Source organism: Carassius gibelio, chromosome A6 (genome assembly GCF_023724105.1).
Source record: "Carassius gibelio isolate Cgi1373 ecotype wild population from Czech Republic chromosome A6, carGib1.2-hapl.c, whole genome shotgun sequence".
Classification (NCBI taxonomy): Eukaryota; Metazoa; Chordata; class Actinopteri; order Cypriniformes; family Cyprinidae; genus Carassius; species Carassius gibelio.
The window spans coordinates 6,066,179-6,076,546 of NC_068376.1; the positions used below are offsets into that span (position 1 = coordinate 6,066,179).

The 10,368-nt window shown below is 38.7% G+C and overlaps 1 protein-coding gene across 7 annotated transcripts; it reads right to left on the reverse strand.

The window, feature by feature from the left end:
• Positions 1-306: 306 nt before the first annotated feature.
• On the reverse strand, positions 307-10,265 carry LOC128016119 (spermatid perinuclear RNA-binding protein). Of its 7 annotated transcripts, none has more exons than XM_052600524.1 (19): positions 10,158-10,265; positions 9,595-9,766; positions 9,285-9,399; positions 8,869-9,113; positions 7,951-8,113; positions 7,423-7,570; positions 6,536-6,627; positions 6,090-6,185; positions 5,867-5,978; positions 5,691-5,788; positions 5,118-5,217; positions 4,670-4,750; positions 3,926-4,113; positions 3,654-3,788; positions 3,424-3,549; positions 1,840-1,983; positions 1,656-1,746; positions 1,162-1,461; positions 307-1,081 (listed from the first exon to the last, which is right to left on the reverse strand). In XM_052600524.1, the coding sequence occupies exons 2-19, from the start codon at positions 9,747-9,749 to the stop codon at positions 942-944; spliced, it is 2,529 nt and encodes an 842-aa protein (XP_052456484.1). In that variant the 5' UTR covers positions 9,750-9,766; positions 10,158-10,265; the 3' UTR covers positions 307-941. The 7 variants fall into 7 exon arrangements, with proteins under 7 accessions (XP_052456484.1, XP_052456481.1, XP_052456483.1 ...); XM_052600521.1 differs by having other exon boundaries at positions 3,926-4,116; XM_052600523.1 differs by having other exon boundaries at positions 10,048-10,186.
• Positions 10,266-10,368: the final 103 nt, after the last annotated feature.

Sequence of the window (10,368 nt, forward strand, 5' to 3'; positions counted from 1 at the left end):
AATTAAATTCTGACAGTTTATAATGTAAATCAATTGAGATTTATAGCAGACTACTTAGACAAAATGCAATAATATCAGTTGTCAATCTGTATCTCCCAATAATGTCTTTGTGAAATTATATTTAAATACCTAGTATTATGCTCTGCAGTTTTTATTTTGGTGCGAAACATTGCAGTACAATACGATGACTGAGAGATGCACAAATAAATGTTTCTCAAAATCGCTTATGTACATTTTAATATGTAAATGTACAGAACTATGAACTTGTTTCACAATTTCTGTCAAATAAAAAAACAAGAAAGCAAATAAAAATAGAAACATTTTTTATTCCTGCACAGGTCAGAGATGTGACATTCACCCCAGAGAACACAAAAACTTTTGCACTGGCCTATTTAACAGCAAAAAGCTACATTCTACGTGTACGATGATACCAAAATTAAGCTGAATAACGCATATCATACCTCTTAAAAATACAAACAAGAAACAGCTGAAATGGTTTCAGGGAAGTAAACATCAGTCTGCGTTCACGGTCCACATTCAGCCCACAAAAAAATATAAAAAATACAAAAAAAAACTTCGGAAACCTGCTTAAAACTATGAAGCAAAACAAGAGGATGTTCATAAATATACCTTTTGGGGAAAAAAAATAATTGTGTGACAATTTCCAGTTGAGTCACACCAACCATTTAGGCACAGACAAAAAACAACTTCCATCCTGATGTAATTTTTCCTTAAACTAGTGGTGAATCAAAACCATGCTAATTCTGTTACTGAGGTGCAGTTCCAATGACAAAATTAACACAAAACAGTATAAAATCTCAAAAGGTTTCGAGCGATGGTTTCAATTCAGGAGGACACTACAGAATTACAGAAATGACTTCTCAATTGTTTGAATGAGCATCCATACCCTACTGAAAGCAGGGAGACCAAACGTGTTATGTTTATCTGTATGTGTAGTCTGTGCTATTGGCTCCACTGCTGTAGCCTCCCAGGTTGGGGTAGGCGCTCTGGGTGAAGCTATAGCTCTGATTTGTTGTTCCAGGTGGCCCGAATGATGCTGTACCAGGTGGTCCATTGTATGCTATTAAGAAAAAAAAAGTGTTTTAGATAGTTGTGGGTTAAAAGCATATGATTACACAGCATGTAAGCATTCAAACTCACCTGCATAACTGAAATTAGGTGATCCCCCCATACTCATCCCAGGTCCTTGATATCCGTAGCCATAGTCTGGTCCAACAAGAGGAGTTTGTTGGTTTGTTGTTTTGCTCTGGCTTTGATTTTGAGTCTGATTCTGGCCCTGATTAAGGGTTTTTTTGAACTGTGAATAGGACTGGGTGTACTGATTATAATAGCCAGTCATTGGTGGTGGTACAGCTTGGTATGTGGCTGCGCTGATGGTGGAGGCGGCAGACTGGTCCCCCTGGGGATTCACAGGTGTGCTGGAGTTGGTAACAGACTGGCCTGGGGTCAATCCAAATAAAAGTTAAGACAACATCCACATTAGAGGAATAGGTAACATGCATTTGTAATCTACATCATCTATTCAAATAAGCTCCAGTGGGGAGCACACACAAATACATCTATCAAAAAACTGATGCTAAATAAAATAACTGTTAAACGAGATGAGGTTAATGCCTTTCATGATGTTAGTGTACCTGCAAACTTGCCAGTGTTGAATCCTCTTCCTCTACCTCTGCCTCTTCCTCTACCTCGATTGCCTGCGTTGTAAGACAATCCAGCCATACCCTAAAGAAATAAAAACTTTTTAGACCAAAGAACAAAACAATATTAGGAAAGAAAGAGGCCAAGAGAAGAACCAGAATAACATGTAGCCTGTACCATGGGAGGGAATTTCTTTTTCTTGAGTGGGTCTGCAGGAGTACTTTCTGGAAAAAGCTTTTCTAATGCTGCAAGTGCTGCGTTGGCTTTGGCTAATTTCTTATTTGATCCAGAGCCCTGGAATTTCTGTCCATCGACCTCCACCTGAAAGAGGCCAAAAAATAAAAAATAAAGTAAAAAAATAAAAATAAAAACATGCACATGATATAATCAGAACTAGAAGTGACAAACAGTAGATTTAAACAGCAGAACTGTCCTCATGCTCACTCAAGGAGGTCACCATTAGAAACAAAAAACAAAAAAGCTGCTGAACTGTGGATGACACAGGTTGCATTTCTATGACTCACAGGAATATTAAGATAGACAGAATATTGGAGTTTTAACCACATTACACGTTTTCCAAAAGTGAATGCAAACACAAATTGATAATATTTTTTTTAATTTTTTTATTGAAGTTACTTCATATGGTTCATAAAAATGGGAAGCAGGGCTAACATTACATTCCCTCAACAATAATTCACATCCAGCGCTGTTGGGTTCATAGAATGCCAGGGAATTTCAGGCTTTTATTATCTGTTCTTATGTATTTACATCAAATTTCTGGCTATTATGATGGCAGATATGCTACTTACTTGCTTAGACGACATATTCAGGATATACACCTTGTAGGACTTTTTGTTTACTATCATTGACATTGTTAAAGCTAGTCAGATAAGGTGCAAGCGTAGTTAAACCTCAATCATATTCACCAGAGCTTTTCTCCGCACAAATGCTCAGTTCAATGTTTGAACCACAGATATCAAAAGAGAGCCACTAATCTCATAGTGTACCTCTAACACCACAGTATATTGAAAAAAGACGCATGAATCATGGATAATATTTAAACAATTTATTCATAAAACCATTATTTACTGTTGAGTTGCTCATGTTGACTTTGACCAGGTTCCTAGAGAAAAGAAAGAAGGTCCGTTTTAATAACGGATAATTATTCATTTATGATCAGCGAATACTGCTGATCAACTGAGGAATTACTTCTAATATTTGTTTTGATGATAGCTGCGTTGCAGCATTATTATTTCTTCAGAAAATAATTGAGTGTTTACATATGTTGATTGCTTTATTCTATGTGATTTTGGGTTGCACCTGGAACTTCACATTTTTGGGACTCCTGTAGCCCCTATCGACAAAAAAAAAATAAAAAAATTATATATTCAGTTTTTTTTACAATAATTGGCCGATTAATCCAAAATCTTGGATTTTCAGGCTTTAAATAATCCTGCAGAAATCATTCTAAAGGCCTGATTTGCTGCTTAAGAAATGTTGAAAGCATTTTTGCTGCTTAATGTTTTTTGAAAACTGAAATATTTCCGCTTGCCTCGGTCACTATGCAGTGTACAATTGCTTCCTCACTATATGTCTTTATAAAACATCAGAAAACTAAAAATGAAATGTTCAAAGCAGAAATTAAAAACTGTCAAGATCGATTTGCTGTCACCCAAGTTACAGTACAATGCAGAACAGTGTTAAAGAAGTCCAGCTGATTTTTAAAGTACATGGACACTCGCTCTAGTCAACATGTCTAACCTCGATGGTGAAGGTCTTGTCATTGAAGCGCCCCTTGACAGAGGTTAGTTCATATTTCAGACTTCTCCGCTTCTCGTTGAGCTCCATGACGGGATTCTTGCCGTGTTTGGTGAGGATGGGGCCACCCTGCGAGATGAAGTGGAACCAATCATGCCAAAGTAATTTCTTACAGTATACAAAGGCATCAAACCTCAAAGCTATTGAAGCAGGCTCAATATTTGGATGCTAACCTCAGTGCCGTCATCAGAGCCTGTAGGAGTGGTTTCGTCTGAACCGGTGACCGCAGGCGCAGCAACAGGCTGGCTCTTATTTTCCTCCGCAGGCTTGGGCTCTGACGGCAAGGGCACACCTAATGCTTGCAGAACCTGTGTGTTGCGGACATGGCATAGACAACCACTGAAATTCACCCAATGTTTATTTCATACGTATTAAAGACCACAACCCTGGAAAATGTTATCTGTGTAACAGCTTCTTTCAAACTTGTGACTTTCCGCAGACTCACTTTCTGGGCAACATGAAGCTTGGCGCTGCGTTTGGAGGGGCCTGTAGCCTCATAAGTTACTCCATCCACCTCTACAGCCATTGTGAACTGAGGTTCATGTTCAGGCCCGGTCTGTGATGCCAATTTGTAGAGGGTTCCAGGCCGCAGCTGGTTCAGCTTCATCAGAGCATTTGCTGGTTCGTGCCTTTCTGCTAGGAGAACACACAGGTATCATGTAAAAACAATATAGCTAACTTTATATACAATAAGCATTTAACTAAAAGATGAGGTATGCTGTATTTTTCTACCATACATTAAGTTAGGGATACACAATATTACTGGTATGTTATCAGAATCGAGCGCAGCGGCAGCCTCCCCGAGGTCCTAATGCCCAGCTGGTAAGGCCTTTTATTTATTTAGGGGGAGCTGTAGGCCTACATGTAATAAAACGAAAAGTAGAATATACAAATAAAATTATAATGTTAAAGTTGCAACTGCATCAGTCTTGTTTCATTATAGTAATTTTCAAAGCATTCTATGTACTCAATCATAAGTTTTTGCACAAAACGAACCAAAATCTGAAATAATGTTTGTAATCTCTGCACAGGAGAATTGCTGTTGATTCCAAACAAAAGAAAATATATCATTATCTAATACTGTGCATCCCTGCATTTTATTAAATATTAAATTAGTCCAGGGTAACGGAAGAGGACAATGGAAAAGAGCCTGAAATATTTATATATATTAATTAAATAATTATTATACCTTTTCTGGGAAACTTTGGCCTCATTTCAAGATCCCCAGCATCATAAACTTCCCTTGGCCTCTTTACTGGGATATCAGTCACTGCAATTTAATTAAATGAAAGGAAGAGATGTGGCATTATGATATGTTAACAGACACAGAAAACAGGTTTTTCTTTGCTCTTATGAAATAAAACCAAACATAATACTATACAAACATATTAGCATTCAAAAAGCAAAGGTCTCTCTCCAGTCTAACCAAAATTTAACACACACACAAAAATGCCTGTTCAGTGTTTAGAACTGGGTCAACCCAATGTGAAACACACTAGTAGTTTTCATACAGGTTATGCAATCCTAATAAGTGTCATTTACATACAGCTGCTTTAAAAATACAAGAGCTAGCATAGCCTATTTAATTGTAACTGTAATAACTGATTTTGGACATTAGGAAAAAGTCATATTGATACCTCTGTTTTGTTCGCCGAGAAATCTAGAAGCTTTGGAATTGAGGCGGTCCATTCCAAGAACTTTGTAAAGTTGCCCAAAAGCTGTCAGTCTTAAGGCAAACTAGAGGTGAGAGGAAAGCAACAAATGAAATGTGAAAAAACTAAATGGGGTTTCTCGAAAGTTGGAAACTCTTGTTATTAAAAAATAAATAAAAATAAATTATAGTTTCAGCACAGTGTTTACAAGAGCTTTGGTTGAGGAACAGAAAGAAAATTAAAGCACTGTACAATGATTCCCAAGTCCTGATATCTAATTTTTGTTGTGCGTATTTTAAAAGATTTGAGCGCTGCATCAAAGGTGAATATTTTCAGTTAATAAAATAATTTTAAATTTTTTAATCTTTTATTTTTTTCCTTTGAAATACATGGTCGGAATGAACAGTTACTTTACAGAAAACAGCTGCATTAATTGCCATTGTGCTCCACAATAAAAAGCACCAATATATGGGTTTAGAATGACATTTTCATTTCACTATCATATAGTTTCTAGACCATTACACTGTAGTCAAACTATAGTATTGCATTGCGAGTAACCTGTGCACTCTGAGTAATGTCTTCTCTCTGTTGCAGTGTAAGATGGGCGCCAGCATCAGTGTTGTCTCGCTCACAGGGATCAGAAACTCCTGCACCACCTGTAGAGAAGAGGCATGCTCAGTACAAGACTCAAAACACCAAAAGAAACAAAGACAAGGCTTCGTTTCAGTCTATACCCTCCAGTAGTATCCCTGATGAAAGACACTCCAGAACTCTCCGGAGCGCCTCTCCCGGCCCGAGCAGCCTCTCGCTGGTTGAGATGGCCTTCTGACAGAGCAGCTCAAGAATCTGCCCAAAAACATAGGATTAAAGAGACAGACTCAAAAGAGACCTTAATGTTTATTAAATGTCTAGTTGTAAAGATATATTGCTTTGTTGTTGTTTTTGAGGTCGACTCACCCATCCTTTGAGAGGGGCCCATGTAGAAACACGGGTACACAAGTCCCGCAAGATCCGAATCACGATGACACACGACTCGAGCTCGGACACTTTAGCCTGTTAACCCAACAAACAGCAAACCTGTCAACACATTATCATGCATCTTCAAAGAACTTCTAGATGCTTTTTAGAGGACGTTTTGTATGAAGCAGATCAATCTGGCCAAATGATAGTTTCTGACCAATAACGAACAAATTGCAACCTGGGGAAGATACATGTGACATTTAAACGGAAACAGGTTATGCGCAATTCAGTTTAAGGCATTTACAGACGTTTCAAAAATTCAAGCAGGCTTAAAAAAGAACATTTTTCAGTGAAGCCCAATGTACAAATATGTATTTTCCCCAGGTCAAAGGTCAGATTAAGTTACAAGTCGACTTTTAGACAAATAAAGACGGGATGCAAACCTGGAACCACTTGGCCTGGCGGAGAGACGCCAGAGAAGTCAGGCATTTCTGCCTGTCCAGAGCGTCCTGCGGAGAGCTTTCCGCACACGGTTCTAGTGACGAATGGAGTAAGAAGACAAGGCACAGTTTGACCAAGGGGGTTCTGTCATCTGGCCAGGGGTAGACGCAGTGTTCCCATGCCCACAGGCAAGAGGAAGAGGGGGAACTGTTCAGAAAGTCATCTAACATGAAGCTAAGTATGCACCCATGTCTGTTTGAACAGCGATTAATCTCCTTTAAAAACACTCCTAGTTCTACAGACATTTCACCCTCCTCTTCTATAGGCCAACTGCGTCCCCCCTTCCAAGACAGAGAGTTTCCAGTTGGTCAAAAGTCCAGCGCCCCTAAAATTGACAAACTAGAAGGCTTGGTTGAGAAAGTCAATTTGCAACCACAGGCAACAAAAGACAGCTTAATTTAAATGAACTCAGTTGTGAACAGGGTAAATACTGCAGCAAAATACAAATGAAATCTGATCTAGAGGACCAGATTATTCCTTAAGCATCAAAACGCATGCTACATAAAATAAAACTAAATGCAGTTATCTGAAACCGTAAAAAAAAAATACTCTTACCATAGTACCAAAATAAGGATAATAACAAGTACAACTAAAAATACGAGCCTGTTGATGGCATTTTTGCTGCAATGCAAACCCTTCGCATCGCTTTAGAGGTGACGTTCGGAAATGTCTAACATTTCAAAAGCTGAAAGCACCTAGTCTTTGGCTCAGAAGGAACCACCACACATTAGATGCAGCAGGAGGACTGCACTGCAGGACTTTAATTTTCACTCCTCCCGTGTTACTGAAGGTCTTTTAGGTCCGAAAAAGAAAAAGAGTGGGATCATACCTCCAGATGCCTCTTTTTCAACCTGCTCCTTGACCACAGGTGAGGTCAGATGGATACTCAGTTTCAGAACGGGCTCCTTTGGGCTAGTAACAATAATAGCAGCATCTTGGATCGAAGGAGTGATGACGTATTTCTCCTCAGTAACATCCTTTCATTGAGGAAAGTGGGAGGAGAAAGTGCATGTCAGTTTCATTTTCCATAAACATATTGAAAACAGTTGTGCTGCATAATATTTCTGTAGAAACTTTGTTGATAGAAAAAGTTCAAAAAAGCTATTTAAAATAAAAATGTTGTAATATTGGAAATGCTTAACTGTCACTTGATCAATTTAATGTGCATCAAATACCAATAAACCATAGTGTTCTCATCCTCTTGAACATTAAAATACATTCTGCATTGAGATGGGAGAGCTTTTTGCATTTGCATAAATGATGCTCATGTTTTGTGAATGAAGCACAATCGATAACAAAAGTATTCAAATTTTCTTTACTACTACAAATAATAACAAAAAAGGGAGAAGAGAATAACCTTTATGAATTCTGAGAGTTTTCCAGAGATCAGCCTGAGCAGAGAACTGGTAGGCATATCCCTGGTGAGCAGCACCAACTCTAACTCCATGTCATCTTTCAGCAGGAGTCCTTTAGCAAGCAGGCCCACTCTCATAACACCACGCAGTTTACTTTGAGTAAAACTGCAAGGAAAACAGCACAGAATCATGAGGTTATATTCCACCAGAACTGTAACATAAATTAGCATGCAACTGTTTAAAAGTCGTGATGGACGCTTTTGAATCACTGCCTCACGAGGCTTTGAAACCTTTGCGAATAAATTGTTTCCAAACAGTGGTTTGGAGCACGTATCAAAAGGCAAAAGTCACGTGATTTCATTAAACGAGGCTGGGGGGCTCTGTGAACCACTGCATCAGCGTCTATGGTTATCTGCAGTGTCATCAATTTGTAGACATTTTTAATGAGACATTTGTGTAATTAAAAGGATGAATAGTAGTTAATAGTCTCTTACTGGACTGTTTAGACAAGCTCTCCCTAAAATAAACAAAACAAGCCCTTGCAAATTAATACTTATTATTCTAAAGACGCATAGGCCTATCATACAGACACTTCATTTTTTTTTTAAATTGCATTTTATTATTTTGATTGCATTTAATATATCATGCTTTTAAGAAAGCGTTTTCATTGGGTTTGTAAAAACTGTTTTTATGCATGTTTTGGTCTGAGTTTTTGCTGATTTGCATAGTTTTGACAGGCAGGCGTCACCAAAATGTGTTTTTTCTAGCTCTTTGAAACAGTGAATCATTTTGCATTTTGCAATTGGTTCAATTGATTAGTTTCTCCCATCACTACTTAAAAATAAAATGAAAGGCACCGACTCAGTTTTAAAAACTCTTAATACATTAGGGCAGATGACTTCCATAACCAACAACCATACCTTCCAGCATCAGCGGCACTACTCTCTTTTTCATTTAACCAATTAGAGACAGACTTCAGGGCACACTCCACATTAGACACCATGCTTTGCACTGCATCCAGCTGCTCTGCTGATGGGTACACAGTTGTGTGCTTGGCCTTTACATAGCGATCCTCATTCACAAACATTCGCTGGGGCGGTGGCCTCATTGGTGGCTTAGTTAGTGGCCTCATTGGTGGCCTAGTTGGTGGCCTCATTGGTGGAAGCTGTCGAGTCAAAGAAGAGTTGAACTTATGACACTTAATTCAAAACGTTGCCTTTGCACTTCCTCTGTTCATGTGTTCTTATTAAAGTCTTCTGTAATTTTAAGCAAAGAACTAGAGGGAGAACAAGAATGAATTTACACTGTAAATTTAATATACATTGGTATAACATACTTCTGGGTGCAGATTCTCCTCCTCCCACTTCCGGTACTCAACAATATATTGGTTGTACTGCCTGAGGTCTTCTTCATAACACAAGCAGTCATACCAGTAACGCAACTCTTCATACCTGCAACAAGAATATAGTTTTATTGCATCTTTATATGCCAAAGATGACCAAACAAAGACACACAGGCCAGTGATGACTTTTGATTTCACCATGTTACAAAAAAAAAAGGCATTGCAATGGAAGATTTTCATAGAGCTTTCCCAACATTACACTTCTGAAGTGTGATGAACAGTAAAACCAGACTCGGTGTTTTACCGCTCGTAGTCCTCCGGGTGGAGGCGGTGACCCCCCTGCATGAGGTTATCCCAGTACAGCAGCTCTTCGTAGGCCTGGTGCTCGTCCCAGGCAGGTGGGGGTCGAGGAGGAAGAGGTCCTTCCCTCCGCCTTGGAAAATTCCCCAATAGAGCCATTTCCTTCAAGCAATCACCTGCACACAAGTCGCACACAGTTCACAGTAAACACGGGTTTCTTACGGACGAACCGTGAAAATACGCAGAAGTTTAAATCATTAACGAGTTGAGAAGCCAGTCAATTAAGATAAATGGTTTCTTGAGGACAGGTTGTTAAAATTAAAATTTCATAAAACTGCAAATAACAATATTTATTTACAAAAACATAAATCGCGTCTCTACACATATCGCTGAAGTACGCTAACACGCGCACTTCGTTTGAAACAACAAATGACTCAAAACTGCGATTCATATTTACCTGCACAGCTGCTAGTATTACCAAAACTCGATGTCTTTAAGATCACGCAGATTTTAATATCGATTGTCCATGTATTTCTTTGCAACGTTAAACAGATGTGTTGTACTCACCATTCACTCCGTTTACTCAATGGATGCGTAAAAAGATCCACTTCCGGGCCACGCGGTGACCCCGCAGCGCATGCGCACTTAAATTTCGCTTCGCCTAGCGGAGAAATGTGGAACTCTATTCAAAGACGTCAATAATTTGGTGTTATATTCCCTTTTCCCATTTTGCCAATGTTTTCCCAATGTTTCGTGTCTAACAGCAGTGCAATTTTGA